Here is an 18,813-nt window from a genome sequence, read left to right as displayed (position 1 = left end):
TCCTTATAGAGGGTTATGATTGTAACAACTGTGTCTCTTCCCAGCTCTTTACCACTTCCCATTACGGAGATATCAAGGCACAAAAACAGAGACCACCGCAAAAAAAAGACTACTCCCCGTGAGAGATGTTTAGAAACTGACTCCACGTGACATCGAGTGCGCCTAAACAGAGTTGCTAAGTAGTGCGTATTGTCTCGGCTAAATACGGGTACAAACGCTAGCATTGAAAAATAACGAAAAGTTTGGGCGGAAAGTTGTATTTTTCGCATGTTTTGAGTTTAGCTGAAAGTTGGGGAGCCTATAATTTTGCGCCCAAACTTTTTGCGGCCACTGTATATATGTGGTGGTGCAAGAGGTAAATACAAGGGTAATAGGCATAGGATTGGAGATGGTTAAAGAAAATGGAAAAAAAATGGAAGATAAACCTGTTGTTGTTTGCTGATGACACTGCACCTTTAGCAGGATTAGAGAAATAATTAACCCCTACCATATGGTGGCGCCTACGTAGGCGTCATGAGGAGCAAGTGGGTACACAAGGATGCCGACGTCAGCGTCTTGATTATATTAATTGTAGTCGTACCTGCGTGACCCACATACTCTGTAAACTGGCTTCATAATATTTTCTATGGTTATCAAAATTCACGGTGAAAGAGAACGAGCGATAGAACAGTGACTATTTTTTATAATGCGAGTATTATGACGCAACATCGCAGGTCTGGCAGCTAATGCTGCCAGATGTGTGATGTGGCCTGTATTGAAGGGGTTAAGGATGTTAGTGACGGAGTTTGGGAAGGTGTGTGAAAGAAAGAAGTTGAAGATTAATGTACATACATACATACATATACCAAGGCTTCCTCCCCCCTACAAGGGGGGTAGCCAAAAAGAAAAAGGCATAAAATCTTTCCCACCCATTCTATCCCTGAATACACTCCACACACCCCCACCCTCCCTCTTATCTTAACACCTACTGAATGACGGGTCATCCCTGCACCTTGTCCACTGCCCTGGGTCAGAGGCAGTGTCGCAAGACACAGCACATCCACAGCAAGGCCGCTTCATTAAATCGGCGACCCCCCCCTCTCCGTCCCCCCATTGCATAAAATGAGAGGACGGGGAGAAATCCCTTCGGGCTGCGTCAAATTTTGCTCACCCCCCATCCACCCACCCATTCCACCTCATGCTATCACAACATCATCCATATACAACCATTCTCCATTCACCCCTGTCTTCTGTCCTCTCCCGTCCTTCCTCAACAGACATTCCCCTCTTCCCCAAAGCCCCCTTCACCCCATCCATCCACCTCATCCTAGGATGCCCCCTCATGTTCACTCCCTCCACATCTGCCTTCCACACCTCTTTTACTAGTCTTTCTTCACTCATTCTTTCCATGTGTCCAAACCATCCTAATATTCTTTCATCAACCCTATCTCCCAGCTCCCTTTCCACCCCCGTTCTCATCCTCACCTCCTCATTTCTCACTCTATCTAGCCTAGTAACCCCCATCATACTTCTCAGACACCTCATCTCAAACACATTCAAACTCCTTCTCTCTTCCTCTCTTATGTTCCATGTTTCTGCCCCATACAGTGCTGTTGGCACAATCACTCGTTCATACAGTCTCCTCTTAGCATCCATTCCCAAATGTCTATTCCTCATTACACTCTTTAATCCACCAAGGCATTTACTCGCTTCTCTCAATCTACATTCTACCTCCACTTTCACTCCACCTTTCCCTGCCACATTTGCACCCAAGTATCTAAAACTATCCACTTCCTCCAGTCGCTCTCCCTTAATGCTCACTTCCAGTCTACTGCCACTTTCACCCCTTGTACATCTCATTACCTTACTTTTACCCACATTTATCTTTAGCTTTCTTCTATCACATACTCTCCCAAACTCTGTCACCAACTTCCTCAATCCCTCCTCCGATCCTGCCACAAGCGCAGTGTCGTCCGCAAACAACAGCTGGCTCACCTCCCACTTTTCTCCATTTTCTTTAACCATCTCCAATCCCTTGCCCACTACCCTTGCATTTACCTCTCGCAGCACCCCATCCATGTATAAGTTGAACAGCCAGGGTGACATAACGCATCCTTGACAAAGTCCCACCTTTACCTCGAACCACTCACTCTCTCCATTTCCAATCCTGACACAAGCTCTACTATTCTCATAAAAACTCTTGACAGCTCCCAGAAGCTTTCCTCCTATCCCATATATCTTAAATACCCTCCCACAGTTCCTTTCTGTCTACCCTATCATAAGCCTTTTCCAGATCCATAAAAGCCCAAAAAACATCCTTCCCCTTTCCTATAGCTTTCTCACATATCTGTCTTACCACAAAGATCTGATCTACACAACCTCTACCTGTCCTAAATCCACACTGTTCCTCACCAATTACTCCTTCTGTTCCTCTCCTAATCCTCTCAACCAAGATCCTCCCATAAGCCTTCCCAACTACAATCAACAAGCTAATCCCTCTGAAACTACTACATTCACACTTGTCCCCTTTTCCCTTGTAAAGAGGAACTATACAGGCACTCCTCCAGTCCTCCGGCACTCTACCCTCTCTCCAACAAACATTAAATAACCTCACCAACCAGTCCACCATCACTGTACCTCCCTTTTTCAGACATTCCGCATGGCATCCATCCAGACCAGGTGCCTTACCTGCTTTCATCATCTTAACAACTGCCTTCACCTCATCCTTCCTTATTTCTCCTCCATTCTCCTCATTCATCACTCTCATTTTCTTCGCACTTCCCACTGCAGCAATCTTTCCTTCCCTATCCTCCTTCACATTAAGCAACTCCCTAAAATATTCTGCCCATCTTCCCCTTACTGCCTTCTCTTCCATTATCATCTCTCCATCTGCACCGTTTACCTTTTCTTCTCTACTTGATTCGCCTCCTCTTCCTCTCTTAATTTCTTTCCAAAACATCTTTTTATTACTTTCAAAATTTTCTGTCATACTCTTACCCCATTTCACATCTGCTCTCCTCTTTGCAACCTTTACCTTTTGCTTTACTTCTCTTTTCTTTTCTTTGTACCTCTCATATGACTCCCTCGTCATGAAAGTGTGAAAGCTCGCTTCTTCTCTTCTACAACCTTTTTTGTTTCCTCATCCCACCATTCACTACCCTTTCTTCTATTTCCCCCTGTCCTTCTTGTTCCACACACCATCCTTGCACACTTTATGACTCCCTCCTTGAACCATCCCCATTCCTCCTCCACACCCAGCTCTAAATGTGGGTAAAAGTAAGGTGATGAGATGTACAAGGAGAGAGGATAGCAACAAATTGGAAGTGAGTATTAAGGGAAAGAGACTGAAGGAAGTGGATAGCTTTAGATACTTGGGTGCAAATGCTGCAGGAAAGGGAGGAGTGGAGGTGATGGTAGAATGTAGATTGAGAGAAGCAAGTAAATGTCTTTGGGGGTTTAGAAAGTGTAATGAGAAATAGACATTTGGGAATGAATGTTAAGAGGATATTGAATGAAAGAGTGATTGTGCTGACAACACTGTATGAGGTAGAAACATGGTACATGTGTTTGAGATGAAATACCTGAGAAGTATGTTAAGGGTTATTAAGCTGAATAGAGTGATGAGGAGGTGAGGAGGAGAGCATGTGTGGAAAGAGAGTTGGGAGACAGGGTTGATGAAGTAGTATTGGGATGGTTTGGACACATGGGAAGAATGAATGGGGAAAATAAAAGAAGTGTGGAAGGCAGAGGTGGAGGGAGTGAACATGAGGGGCAACTAAGGATGAGATGGATGGATGGGGTAAATGGGGCATTGGGAAAGATGGGAATGTCTGTTGAGGAAGGAAGGGAAAAGACAAAAGGTAAGGGTGAGTGAAGAATGGTTGCGTATGGATGATGCTGTGATGCATGGAAAGGTGAGGGATAGGGGATTAATTTTTTTTTTTTTTTTTGGGGGTGGGGGGGAGTGAAATGTCACTCCCACAGGCTTTGTTTGAGCCTTTGTGGTGGGTGTTTATGGAAGACACCTTGCAGAGATAAAATGGGATGGTTTAGCTTGTCAGAGAAACATGAGGGGGGGTGCAGTGGAAAAGAGAAGCTACAGCTATTAGTGGCGGCAGCCACTCTAGTAGCTGACGGAGCTAATAGGGGCTTTGAAGGTGGCAGAGGCAGCTCACAGGACCTTCAGGGGCCACCAGTGGTCCCTATCTGAGGAAAGAGGTGGCAGGGCAGTCACTTAGGTGTGCAGGAGGTTGGCATTTTCAGCATGGCAGTGGATGCATCAGCAGTCTTTTGTGGTGCACTTGGGATTCAGTTGTCAGAAGCAATGGTCCTTGAGACGCAGCCTGAAGAGCAGCTTTTCTACTTGTCTGGGAGTAGAGCAGGGGAGTACTAGGGTTTTATATACTGTCACACTATTGTACCACCTCACCCATTGGGAAACCTCTGCCTCCAGACTGTTGGAGGTGCCACAGCATGCATGCTAATGCCCTGGTTCAGAGTTTGAGCTGGCTCATGCTGGAGGGTCCTGGATGTCGACCTTGGGGCATTGGCAAGCAGCCATGGCTGCCGCATCAGCAAGGTTGTTGCCATGGATACTGACGTGACTTGGCACCCATTTGATAATGACATTCCGTCCTTTGCAGTGTAATTTGTGCAGGAGCGCAAGGATATTGGTGAGTAGGTGGACAATGTCTCTGGGCTCTGCATGTTGCAAGCAGCTCATCAGGTTCAGAGAGTTGGTGTGGATAACCAGGGAATTGAAGTGGGATATGAGGGTGTGTTCTAGGGCCCCCTGCATTGCTACGACCTCGGCTTGGAGAGAGGATGCAGAGTTGCTGACTCTCCTGCCAAAGATACATCCATCAGTTACAAAGGCAGCTTGGGCTGTGTGTGGGGTGTTGGTTTCCACTGAACCATTGGTGTAATAGACTGTGTCCAGGTCGTGTCAGCACTCGGATGCTGTCATCTGCTGACACACGTGCACTGTATGGATGGCATGCACCCTTCTTCCCCAGGAGTGATGTAATTTTGAAGGTCACGGAAGCTGGTGCCCACGGCAGCGGCGTGTATTTGTAGTCCGGGTAGAATGTCGATGTGCCCTTCTCGAGGAGAGGTTGACATAGTTGAAAGGAGTCCAGTAGCTTGGTCGCTTGAGAGAGCCAAATATTGGGACAAAGTGGTTTATCTACATGCTTTAGGGAGGTGTAGATGGCCCGACTTAGACCTGTCTCGCTGAGGGAGTGGAATGCGCATACAACAAAGTCTGCTCCAGTCATTCTGATCCTGAGTTGGAGAGGTGGAAGTGAGGCTTCATGCTGGAGGTTGAGAACTTTTTACCACTGTTGTGCTCCCAGGATAACTCTAGCCACATCATTCTGGCATGGTTCAAGCTGCTGGAGTCTTTCTGTGGCCACAGTAAAGAGAGCTGGGGCAGCGTAGTTGACAATGGAGCGCACAGCTTGTATGTAGTATGTGTGCAGGACTTGATGTGTGGCACCAAGTGCCCTTCTGCACACGGCCCTCATCATTGGTTCTGGCTGTCATTCTGTCCCTGAGGTGGGATATTTCCCTGTTGAAGGTGAGTCCCTTGTCGATCCATATGTCCAGGTACTGGAATTGGGAGACCCAGTCCAGCACAAATCCCCGAGTGACGAGGGTTCCTTTCCCCACTCGAGGCCGAATCCCATGGCTTTGGACTTCCGGAGCCCGATCCTGATGTATTCTGCTGCAATGGTGTCAAGGCAGTGCTGTGCCCTGTTGTAGCATCACTGCTTCCCAGCAATGATGAGTGCCAGGTCATCTGCATAGGAGATGATTTGGCACCTGTGGTGGAGGGTGAGCTCCAGTACATTGGAGATCAGCACATTGAAGAGAGTTGGGCTGAGGACCCCTCCCTGTGTTGTACCATTCTCCAATGCCCTGGGCTCAGACATGTGTCTTGAATAGTCAGAGGACTGGCTAACTCAAAGGCCTTTTCCATATCGATGAATATCATGATGGAGGGCTCACTGCTCACTGCAGCGAGAAGGGTGGCAATGCTGTGGGCAGTACCAGTGCCTTTGTGATAAGCATAGACATGCTCATGCAACAGACCTAGTTTCTCTAGCAACCTGTTGAGTATCATTATCTCTGCTGTTTTCCCCATGCAACTGACCAAGCTGATGGGGCGGTAGGCACCGGGGTCCTTAGGTTTGGGAATTGGCACTATTGTGGCCGTCTTCCAGGCTGTGGGCAGTCTGCCAGTCCTCCAGGATGCATTGACTATGCAGAGAAAGGTCTTGTCTCCTGCTGGTCCAAGGTGTGCCAGCATGGAGTAGGTGATGTGGTCCTCACTGGGAGCAGTGTCCTTGTCAGGTCTGTGGTTGGCTGTGAGCTCTTTGAGAGTGAATTCTGTGTCAGTCTCGTCTGGTTGGACCATCATGTCCCTGACATCTTCCCTCCCACAGCTGCTGCTACATCTCCTGGATGCACTGCAGTGCAGCAGGAAAGCACTGTTGGTTTGAGAGGTGAATTCATCTACCAACCACTGCACCTTCTCGACTGGGGTGTGATGGGTTAGACGTTGGTAAGACCTGTTAGTGGCTACATGTAGTTTTCTCCAGAGCTCTGAGAGGGAGGTGTGGGTGTTGAAGCCCTCACACCACGCATGAAATTTGTTGAGCCTGATGTGTAGCCGTGGCATGCTCCTCACGAACTGCCACTCGGAGGTTGGCAAGAGTGACCTGTGTTCTGTTTTGTCAGAAGGTGGGCAGAACATGTACACTCTATGGTTAGTCTCTCTCATTTCCTTGTTGTAGTACCAATGGTTCTTATGTCTTTGGGTGGGCTGTCCCTGCAGCGGAATTGTCCCATCCACAGCAGTGTGGAGGGCAGCTAAGAAGTCTGCCTCCAAGCTGTCAACGTCCCCATGATGAAGGGTTGTACCCAGTTGCCCAAGACACCAGGGCATTGGTGAAGAGAGACCAGTTGGCCTTTGATGTGTTCCACCATGGAATGTGTGGCACCACTGGTAATGGAGCCACATCCCATATGTATGTGCATACAGCAAAGTGATCACTGGTAACAATGGGGTGGATCTCCCATCACATGTGGGAGGAGAGAGTGGCAGTCACAAGTGTTAGTTGAGCCTGCCTCCCCATATGTGGGTTGGAGATCCGTCGTTCAGCAGGGCGATGCCGGAGGAGGAGTTCAATGTGGAGTGCAGATGATTCCCAGCAGCATTTGGGCCCTGTGTGGATGACAGATGGGTGATGAGCATTGAAATCCCCTCCGAGGATGAGGAGTCTGTCCCCAGTGAGGGTGCTCACTTCCCCAAGGTCCAGGACCATGTGATGGCCCCTGTACAAATTGTAGATGGTGAAGGTTTCATGGGCTCATTGTATGAGGACCATATGAGCCTCCACGCCATCACCACAGTGTATGGGGTTGGTGTCTTTGCTGCAGTGTCCATGACAAGGGCTATGCAGCCTCTAGTGTCACTTTGCAGTAAGGAGAAAGTATGATAACCCAGGAATTGCACCTCCTCCCTTAGGAGGTAGAGGGTGTAGGTGATTGGCGGGCATCATCAACTGTAGTAGGGTTCATGGCTGGGTGTTAGGCTGCAGTCACTGGCTGCCTGTATTTACCTAGTTGTATTATATGGGAAGGGGAGCTATGCTCGTGGTGACTCATTTTTGTATCTCGCAAGATAAAGTTTGTTTTTAGATTCTTGTATTGTGTTTGCACACACTATTTCTTCATCCAATTTGTTCCATATATCCATCACTTTGTGTGGGAAGCTGTTCTTTTTCAGGTCTCTTCTGTAGTTATCCTTTTTGAGTTTCATTGCATGTCCTCTTGTTTTTCCTCTGTCCGACTTTAATATGTCCTCTCTATCAAGGCATTCTTTTCCTTTCATAATTCTGTAGATGGTCAGTAGATCCCCTCGTTTTCTTCTTTGTTCCAGGGTTGGCAATTTCAGTTCGACCAGTCTTTATTCATATGTCAGGTTTGCAAGTGTTGGAACCAACTTTGTTGTTGCTCTTTGTATTCTTTCTAATTTTCTTATATTCTTTTTTGTACTGCATATTCCAGTTTTGGCCTTATCAGTGTTTGTAATATTTTCTTGATCATTTCCTTATCCAGGTATTTAAAGGCCACCTTTATTGATCTCAACAAATTGTATGTTTCTCCGACTATTTTATTTATATGTTTATCTGGTGACATGTCTTTGGTGATGATTACTCCTAGGTCCCTTTCAGAATTTACTTTCTTTACTTCTTTTCCATCAATTTTATACTGTCCTGATATTCTCGTCTTGCATTCGAGGTGGTGTTGACAGCAGGGTGCAGGTAGGTCAGGGAAGGTTTCTTTGTCACCAGTGTCGGGCGCAGAAGCAGGGGTTGTTTGTCCTGGGGCGGCAGGGGCTGGTGTTTCTTGCTCCCCAATACGAAAGTTCCTAGTGGGGCCAGAATGAAATCCTCCCATTCCACAGCTCTCTGATAGCACTGCATAGCCTCAGTCCTCTTCACCGAGCACCAAACATTCCATGCATGGTGTTTTTTGGTGCAGTTGGGGCATCTGGCTTGGAGGTCAGTGTCCCCTTTTTTGAATTTGACAAGGCACATATCTGTCAAGTGGAGGCCACTGCAGATGCTGCATCTGGGAGGGTGTGCTCAATATTTGTTTCGATGGTGGCCATATTTTTGGCACTTAAAAACACCTGAGGGGATTGAGAATGTATGTGCCAATGTTAAAGCCTCCATCCTCAGTCTAAAGTGGGGATGGGATCTCCCTTGACATCAATAATCACATAGGGGGTTTCCTGTTTGTTCCAGTCAAGTAATTGCTTAATGTTGGTAATCTTGTGCTGACTCGTGAATTGCTCCAATTTAAGTGGATGTGTAAAGTTGTATACTACCATCTTCATCACATGATCCTCTGGGAGGAGCTTCGTGATATTCACACGGTGTACTCGAAGCTCCTTAACAGAGTTGAGGGTATTGTGTGTGAATAATATTTTGATGCAGCCTGAAGGAATTTCTTTTACTACATGAGAGGATGGAGAGGGGGGTCACCATTTAAATGAAGCGGCCTTGCTGTGGATGTGCTATGTCTTGCTGCAATGCTTGTGACCCAGGGCAGTGGGTGAGATGTAGGGATGACCCATCATCCAGGAAGAGCCAAGAAACGAGGGAGGGAGGGGTGGTGAATGGGAATGGAGTATGAGGGGATATGCCTTTTGACTTTGACTACTTCCCTTGTAAGGGGGAAAAAGCCCTTTGTATATGTATGTACTTACATGTGAGAAAGAGAGGAGACAGAAGATAGGGGTGAATGGAGAATAATTGCATGTGGATGATGCTGTGATGCATGGGACTGGGTGGGGGGTGGGGGAGTTGGGGAGTGCTTATGTGTGAATGATATTTTGACACAGCCCGAAGGGATTTCTCCCCATCTTCTTTTTGTCTGCATGAGAGGACAGAGAGGGGGGAGTTGCCCATTAAATGAAACAGCCTTGCTGTGGATGTATTGTGTCTTGCTGCAATGCTTCTGACCCAGGGCAATGGGCGAGATGCAGGAATGGCCCATCATCTGGGAGGAGCCAAGAAAGGAGGGAAGGAGGGGTGGTGAATGGAAATGGAGTGGGTGGGGATGAAATGTGTAGGGGTGGGTATATGCCTTTTGACTTTGGTTACCTCCCTTGTAAGGGGGAAAAAGCCCTTTATATCTATATAAACAATTGATTTGGTTGAATCATATCACATCTTTCTCTTCGATCTTTCAAAGTTGACAGACCTAACACTTTTAGTCTTTCCATATATGGTTTATCTGCTGGGCTGGGAACCAGTTGGGTTGTTGCCCTTTGTATTCTCTCAGTTTTGTTTATATCATTCACTCCGTGTGGGGACCATACCAGTGACATATTTAGTCTTGGCTGGATCAGGGTTTCTATGAATTCACATTCAGATCACAGAGCAGACACTTCTTAAGAGACCTCCAAATTCTGTACTTCACCAAACTTCTCTAGAAATCAACCAAACAAAGGAATAATTCCATAAACAAGCAAGAATTGAGCAGGCATGTTTATGTTCAGGTCATCACTTCACACTACAAAACTACCAACACAAAATTGTCCTGACAATAGATATAGCCCTAGATACATCTGCCAAACAGAAGGAATAGAGGACAAACTATGCTGTCCCACACTTGCCTCTCCAGGCAGAAACACAAGAGCTCTTCCTTCCTTGAATGACTTTCAGGATGAACTGGTATCCAATCCTGGCTGTCTTGGGGCTGTGGGTCCTACAAGAGAGAACCAGGATAGTGGCTTGATTGATTGATTATAAAATATGTGTGTAGGTATGACTTGTATTCATCTATATTTCACATAAGTAAGAAGTGTAAGCAAAAAATTAAAACAAAAAATATGTGCTTCATCTGCACCAGGGTTACATCATCTACAAGTCTGAGAACCGCACAACTGTTGATGGCTCCAGTGAACAAGTGCAAATCTACCAAGAGTACCTACCACTTCTGTACAGTCAACACAGTCAACTTCCCCATACAGTTTTCGACACCTTCAATCAAGGTAAAACAAAGCTATACTTGTTTTATGGTCTGAAGTAAGCTGTGCTTTATATACTTTAAGAAATGTAACATTTTGAAACTTATAACTATGAGGTACTACCTATAGGTACTGTCCTCATGGGGGCACACCTCCCTATGAATTGGGGATATTTTGCCAATTTGGGAGCAGGTGTAATTCTTGGATGATCGCTGGTATTCAACTTGGTCCAGGCACATCTTTCTACATTCTTGCTCACTGGGTTGACAATGGGCATGGCCAGCTCTCCAATTTTTTTTTTTTTTTTTTTTTTTTTTTTTTTTTTGGGGGGGGGGGGTTAGTGCTTTGCTACTTATGATGGAGGTTGAGGTGACGGTGGTTTGAATCCTGCCACTGACAAGTTGAACTAAGGCCATGGTAAATTATATTCCATGCTACAAAGTCCTGTGTAAAGGACACCATCCTCTCGTCTTGATAAGGGGGGTTTTTGTAATGCTGAACCAAATCAATCAATTAGTCATTTATTCATCTGTTTATTTCTCCTCATTTTCTCTATTTTCATATAAGGAGATGAGGAGGGAGGGTCATCATGTAAATGAAGTGGCTGGTCTTGCTGTGGATGTGTTCTGTCTTGCTGCATTACTTCTGACCTGGGCAGTGGGCATGGATAACTTTTTATCCACAAGGAGCTAAGATGAAAGGGAAATGGTTGATGGATGGAGTACTTTGATAATGTAATTGTTGCCTCAAGTGTCACTGGAATCCTGCAGCCTTGCAATGGCTGATAATAGTAGTCAGGCCCTCCCAGAGATCTATCTGAGAAGAAATGATAGACTGTTGTCTGCATTGTAGTTAGTAGTGTGGGACTGTTTCTATTTCACTGGCTTGTAGTAGGAGGAGGGGAGTAATCACTAGTCCATTCTCCTTGTGTGAAAAGTCAAAGGAAATATCAGGACTACCACATGTAGATGTCTCTTGTTTATCCCAGGAAGAGAGATAGAGACAAGATGAAGAGAAGTTGTTTTTGTTGGTTTGCTTAAAGTGTCAATGAACTATAATAATAGAATTATAGAGAAATCTCACTACCCTCTCAGGTTATGTTTTGGTAGTGTCTGTGTATTGTCAGAGTTGAACAGGTGTACATGGTGTTCAGGATAAATTTTCAGAAAGGAAAGGAAAATGCATATTTTGGCCAAAAATTAATGTATTCTCCAAATTCAAAGTGCATCTCTTAGAGGATCTTTTGCCAAATACACCTCACTCAAAGAAGCTGCCCTGAGCCTCCACCGCAGCCTCCAGGCAGGACCTGAACCTGCAGCATGCGGCCTTCACAGTGTCCTTCAAGAGATGCCTGAACACCAGTTTGATTCTGGCAGTCAGCTTGTCCTTGGTGTTGCAGGTGGTATGATTGGTGTCTTTTTCAACTGTGCCCCACACATAATAGTCCATGGGGTTGCAATCAGGCGAGTTGAGCAGCCAGATGTTGGGACTGGTGAAATCATAGAAGTTCTCAGACAGCCACTTCTGGAAGTGTGACATGAAGCAGAGTCCTGCTGCCACACATGTGGTCTTCCCGCAGCCACCCTCTCCACCCAGCCCTTGACAATAGTGGACAATAACTCAATATAGCCATTTGAAGTGAGTATGAGTTCCTCTTCAAAGATGTGGGGTGGCATAATGTGGCCCTCACTGGAAATATACCCAAAGACCATCACAGTTTGAGGGAACTTGGTCTTCATGAAGCACATGACTTTGTGCAGACTGTAGGCTAGCCACCTGTTGTTCTGGATATTGTGCAACTGGTCCTGGCAGAAGTTTTTCTCATCTGAGAAGAACCAGAGCATCCCCAGCTTGACTGGATATTTGACTTTGTTGATCAGTTTCTTGGCTTTCGTAAGGTAGTTCTCTTGGGTCCTTGGAAGTGCACCTCTTGTATGAGGAGTAGCGAAAATCCTCATTCAGCACTTTCTTCCTTTATAGTTGCCAGTCCGACACCCAACGCTCTCGCCAAGGTGCATTGCCTTGTCTGGATCTTGCTACACTTTTTTTTTTTTTTTTTTTTTTTTTTTCCCTCTCTCTACCTTCTCAATGAATTTTGTTGTGTGGACAGAGTCAGAATGCCTGTTATGATCCTTCCTGCTAGCCACTGCTTCCACATCTCCATCGCAATTCTCCAGCTCATATCTCACAGTCTTAGTGGTATTCAAGGAGCACTGAGCTGCAGCTAAGATTTCTGAAATTTTGAATCCAGCACAAATGATGATGCTGGTCATTCTCTTCCAATATTCTAGTGTTTTCCAGTCGTCCATGCTCTCTAGCTTTCACACCCACCAATAGTACACAGAATCAGCAATCCATTGCACTTTACCACTATTAAATCCTTCAAATGGTTCTGAAATGACAGAAGATAAAAAAATTATCAAATTTATCCCAAACACCCTGTATATATGCAGTAGGTAAAGAAGAGTTTGGAGACTCAGTGAGAAGTGAGATGATTATGTAGAAAGATGGATGAAATGTTATTCATATTTTTTAATAAATTTCTTAAGACTTTCATGGTGTGGTATTGAAGAAGAGAATGTCTTTAGATATGGTACAGATTAATAAGAAGATAGTCCATTACATTACTTTTCCATTATTTGAAACATATATACCAATGGCCTTATCCCCCATACAGGGGAGGTAGCCAAAGTCAAAGACAAATCCATTCCCACCCATTTCATCCCCACATACTCTACTCCCATTCACCATCCCTCCCTTCCTCTTTTCTTGACTCCTTCTGGATGATGGGTCATCCTTGCATCTTGCCCACCACCGTGGGTCAGAAGCAATGTAACAAGACAGAACATGTCCACAGCAAGGCCACCTCATTTAATTGGTGACCCGCCCTCTCCGTCACCTCATGCAAAAAAAGAGAAGATAGGGAGAAATCCCTTCTTACTGTGTCAAAATATCATTCACTCATACTCCCTAACCCCCCATCCCCCATCCACGCCTTTACATGCATCACAACATCATTCATACACAACCACTCTCCACTTACCCCAATATTCTGTCTTTTCCCTTCCTTCCTCAACAGACATTCCCCTCTTTCCTATTGCCCCTTTTACCCCATCCATCCATCTCATCCTTGGTCACCCCCTCATGTTCACTTCCTTCACCTCTTTTACCAATCTTTCTTCATTCATTCTTTCCATGTGTCCGAACCATCCGAATACTCTTTCATCACCCCTAACTCCCAACTCCCTTTCCACCCCCACACTCCTCCTCACCTCCTCATTTCTCACTTTATCCAGCCTAGGGACCCCTACCATACTTCTCAAATTGGATACTGAAAGAATGCATGGAAGAATTAACAGACAAAATATACAATATAATTAAATTCTCACTTAAAGAAGGAAAAGTGCCACAGGACTGGAAGAAGGCAAATATTGTACCAGTTTATAAGGTAGGAAACCAGGAAGACCCATCAAATTACAGACCAGTCTCCCTGACAAGCACAGTAGCAAAAATTTGCGAAAAGGTCGTCAAAAATAGATGGGTTAAACATTTGGAAGAAAAAACTATACTGAATCCAAATCAATTTGGATTCAGACAAGGAAGATCATGTACAACAAACTTGATCTGCTTCTACTCAAGATTAATAGACATAATACAAAAGAGAGATGGTTGGGCAGACTGTGCCTTTCTGGACCTACAAAAGGCATTTGATAAGGTACCACACAATAAACTAATAAGGAAGATAGAATCAATAGGTGGCATCAGAGGAAAATTATTGGAATGGATGAAAGACTTCCTGACTGGGAGAAAAATGAGAGTAGTAATTAGAGACAAATTCTCAAATTGGGAAGAAATGATAAGTGGTGTCCTGCAGGGATCAGTACTGGCCTGATCATGTTTGCTATATACATAAATGACATGGACGAAAGAGTAGAGTGTTATATGAATTTCTTTGCAGACAATGCAAAAATACTAAAGAAAGTAAAAACGGAGGAGAATTGCAACTCATTACAACAAGACTTGGACAAGATCTGGAAATGGACTCAAAAGTGGGAATTGAAATTCAATATTAAGAAATGTAGTATAATGGAATTTGGAGAAAGTAAAAACAGAATATCGACAGATTATAAAATTGGTGAAGAAGAGGTCAAAAAAGTAAACTTAGAAAAAGACCTTGGAGTGATGATCAGCAAAGACATGACACCAAATAAGCATATTAATAAAATAGTCAGAGAAACCTATAATTTACTGAGGTCAATAAAAGTGGCATTTGCCTATTTGGATGAGGAAATGATAAAAAAATATTCACCTACACTAATAAAACCAAAATTCGAGTATAGCAACACTATGGACACCCAGTACCAAAAAGAATATAAAGAAGTTAGAAAGAATACAAAGAGCAACAACAAAACTGGCGCCAACTCTTTCCAAAATGACATATGAACAAAGACTGTCCAAATTAGAATTGCCAACTCTGGAACAAAGAAGGAGACTTACTATCTATAGAATTATGAAGGGAATGGAAATCTTAGATAAGAATGACTTATTGAAATGGGACAATGGAAAAACAAGAGGACACAAAAAAAAAACTAAAAAAAGATAATTACAGAAGAGATCTGAAAAAAAAAATAGCTTCCCACACAGAGTGATAGATACTTGGAACAAATTTGACAAAGAAACAGTGTGTGCAAACACTATTCAAGATTTAAAAAAAAAACTTGATGCTGAGAGATACAAAGACGGGTCACCATGAGCATAGCTCCCTTCCCGTATAATACAACTAGGTAAATACATGAGCTTCTTTGCAGATGATGCAAAATTGTTAAAGAAAGTGAATACTGAAACAGACTGTGACTCACTACAGAGAGATCTGAAGAGGATTTGGGAATGGAGTCAGGAGTGGGAAGTTGAATTCAACATTAAAAAATGTAGCAAAATGGAATTTGGAAAAAGTAAAAGAAGGATATCAGGACAATACAAAATTGGTGAAAAAGAAGTAAAGAAAGAGGGATCTGAAAAAGACCTGGGAGTGATCATCACAAAAGATATGTCCCCTGACAAACATATAAACAAAATTGTCAGCAAAACCTATAACTTGCTAAGATCAATAAAAGTGGCTTTTACCTACTTGGATGAAGAAATGGTAAAGAAAATACTAGTCACATTGATAAGGCCTAAATTGGAGTACACAGCAACACTATGGTCACCCAGTACAAAAAAGAATATAAAGAAGATTGAGAGAATCCAGAGAGCAGCTACAAAGATGGCCCCAGAACTATCAAAACTCTCATATGAAGAAAGATTGTTAAAATTGGAGTTACCAACTCTGGAACAAAGAAGAGAAAGAGGTGACTTGTTGACCACATACAGAATTATGAAAGGCATGGAAATCCTTAATAGAGAAGACTTGATAAATTGGGATTAGAGAAACATAAGACAACATGGAAAGAAGCTCAAAAAGGGCAATTATAGAAGAGACCTGAAAAAGAACAGCTTTCCCCATAGAATGGAACATATTAGATGAAAGAACAGTTTGTGCAAAAACAATACAAGAATTTAAGAGCAAACTAGATATGGAGAGACACAAAGACAGGACACCACAAGCATAGCTCCCTTTCCCATGAGATACATCTAGTAAATACATTTAAACTCTTCCTCTCTTATGTTCCATGTTTCTGCCCAGTACAGTGCTGTCGGGACAAACAGTCCTTCATGCAATCTCCTCTAAGCATCTATTCCCAGATGTCTATTTCTCATTACACTTTTTAATCCCCCAAGCCATTTACTTGTTTCTCTCAATCCACCTTCTACTTCCACCTCCACTCCTCCCTTTCCCACCACATTCGCACCCAAGTATTTAAAGCTATCCACTTTCTCCAGCAAGATAAGTAAAACATAAGGTAAAGGAGGCAAAGAGGAGAGTAGATGTGATATGGGGTTAGAATATGAGAGAAAACATTGAAATTAAGAAAAAGATGTTTTGGGAAGAAGTTAAAACAGGAAGAGGAGGCGAATCAAGTAGAGAAGAAAAGGTAAAAGGTACAGATGGAGAGATGATAATGGAAGAGATGGCAGTTAGAGGAAAATGGGCAGAGTGTTTTAGGGAGTTGCTAAATGTGAAGGAGGATAGGGAGGGAAAGGTACTTGCAGTGGGCAGCACTAAGAAAATGACAGTGATGTGTGAAGAAAATGAAAGAGATATAAGGAAAGATGAGGTGAACGTAGTTGTTAGAATGTGAGAGCAGGTAAGGCACCTGCATTAGATGGGTGTCTTGTGCAGTGTCTAAGAAAGGGAGGTATAGTGATTGTGGACTGGCTGGTGAGGTATGTGGGTAAAAGTAAGGTGATGAGATGTACAAGGGGTGAAAAGGGGTGAAAGTGGCAGTAGTCTGGAAGTGAGCATTAAGGTAGAGCGACTGGAGGAAGTGGATAGTTTTAGACACTTGGGTGCAAATGTGGCAGGAAAAGGTGGAGTGAAGGTGGAGGTAGAATGTAGATTGAGAGAAGCGAGTAAATGCCTTGGTGGATTAAAAAGTGTAATGAGGAATAGACATTTGGGAATTGATGCTAAGAGGAGACTATATGAAGGAGTGATTGTGCCAACAGCACTGTATGGGGCAGAAACATGGAACATAAGAGAGGAAGAGAGAAGGAGTTTGAATGTGTTTGAGATGAGGTGTCTGAGAAGTATGATGGGGGTTAAGGCTGGATAGAGTGAGAAATGAAGAAGTGAGGAGGAGAACAGAGGTGGAAAGGGAGTTGGGAGATAGGGTTGATGAAAGAGTATTAGGATGGTTTGGACACATGGAAAGAATGAGTGAAGAAAGACTAGTAAAAGAGGTATGGAAGGCAGATGTGGAGGGAGTGAACATGAGGGGACATCCTAGGATGAAGTGGATGGATGGGGTGAAGGGGGCTTTGAGGAAGAGGGGAATGTCTGTTGAGGAAGGACGGGAGAGGAAAGAAGATGGGTGAATGGAGAATGGTTGTATATGGATGATGTTGTGATTGCATGAGGTGGAATGGACGGGGGTATGGGGGGTGAGGTAGTATGTGTGAGCAAAATTTGATGCAGACCGAAGGGATTTCTCCCCGTCTTCTCCTTTATGCATGGGGGGACGGAGAGGGGGGGTCACCAATTTAATGAAGTGGCCTTGCTGTGGATGTGCTGTGTCTTGCGACACTGCCTCTGACCCTGGGCAGTGGACAAGGTGCAGGGATGACCTGTCATCCAGGAGGTGCTAAGATGAGAGGGAGGGTGGAGGGGTGTGGAGTGTATTCAGGGATGGAATGGGTAGGAATGATTTTATGCCTTTTCCTTTTTGGCTACCTCCCTAGTAAGGGGGAAAAAGCCTTGGTATATGTATGTATGTAAAAGAGGTTAGTGCTGGAGGATTGGAGGAGTGCCTATATAGTTTCAGTTTACAAGGGAAAAGGGGACAAGTGTGAGTGTAGTAGTTTCAGAGGGATCAGCTTGTTGATTGTAGTTGGGAAGGCTTATAGGAGGATTTTGATTGAGAGAATTAAGAGAGATACAGAGGAAGTAATTAGTGAGGAACGGTGTGGGTTTAGGACAGATAGGGGTTATGTGGATCAGATTTTTGTGGTAAGGTAGATGTGTGAGAAAACTATAGGAATAGGTAAGGATGTTTATTGTGCCTTTATGAATTTGGAAAAGGCTTATGACAGGGTAGACAGAAAGGTACTGTAGGAGGTATTGCAGATATATGGGGTAAGAGGAAAGCTGTTAAGAACAGTCAAAAGTTTTTATAAGAGTAATAGAGCCTGTGTTAGAATAAAAAATGGAGAGAGTGAGTGGTTTGAAGTAAAGGTGAGACTTCACCAGGGATATGTTATGTTGCCTTGGCTGTTCAATTTATACATGGATGGAGTGGGGCAAGAGGTAAATGTAGGGGTAACAGGTAAACGTAGGGGTAACAGGCCAGGGATTGTAGGTGGTTAAAGAAAATGGAGAAAAGTGGGAGATAGGCCAATTGTTTTTTGCTGATAGCACTGTGCTTGTAGCAGGATCAGAGGAGGGAATAAGAAAGTTAGTGACAGAGTTTGGGAAGGTGGGCAAAAGAAGTGAGTTGAAGATAGATGTGGGTAAAAGTAAGGCGATGAGATGTACAAGGGGAGAATGTGGCAGCAAATTGGAAGTGAATATCAAGGGAGAAAGACTGGAGGAAGTGGATAGTTTTAGATACTTAAGTGTGAATGTGGCAGAAAAGGGAGTGGAGGTGGAGGTAGAATGTAGATTGAGAGAAGCAAGTAAATACCTTGGAGGA

The 18,813-nt window shown here is 44.1% G+C and overlaps 1 protein-coding gene across 4 annotated transcripts in view; it reads left to right on the top strand.

Moving 5' to 3' along the window:
* Clbn (Nuclear export mediator factor NEMF homolog Clbn) overlaps positions 1-18,813 on the top strand; it is a 105,431-nt gene that overhangs the window by 22,351 nt on the left and 64,267 nt on the right. For all 4 annotated transcript variants that reach the window (XM_076188456.1, XM_076188459.1, XM_076188460.1 and 1 more), the window contains exon 7: positions 10,408-10,549. In XM_076188456.1, the coding sequence (XP_076044571.1) occupies positions 10,408-10,549 (142 nt within the window). The remainder of the gene's footprint in view (positions 1-10,407; positions 10,550-18,813) is intronic.

This window comes from Oratosquilla oratoria, chromosome 7 (genome assembly GCF_046742065.1).
Source record: "Oratosquilla oratoria isolate Oo_2021 chromosome 7, ASM4674206v1, whole genome shotgun sequence".
NCBI lineage: Eukaryota > Metazoa > Arthropoda > Malacostraca > Stomatopoda > Squillidae > Oratosquilla > Oratosquilla oratoria.
The sequence above is the reverse complement of the archived record's forward strand: the minus strand, read 5'-3'. Positions and strand labels throughout refer to the sequence as shown.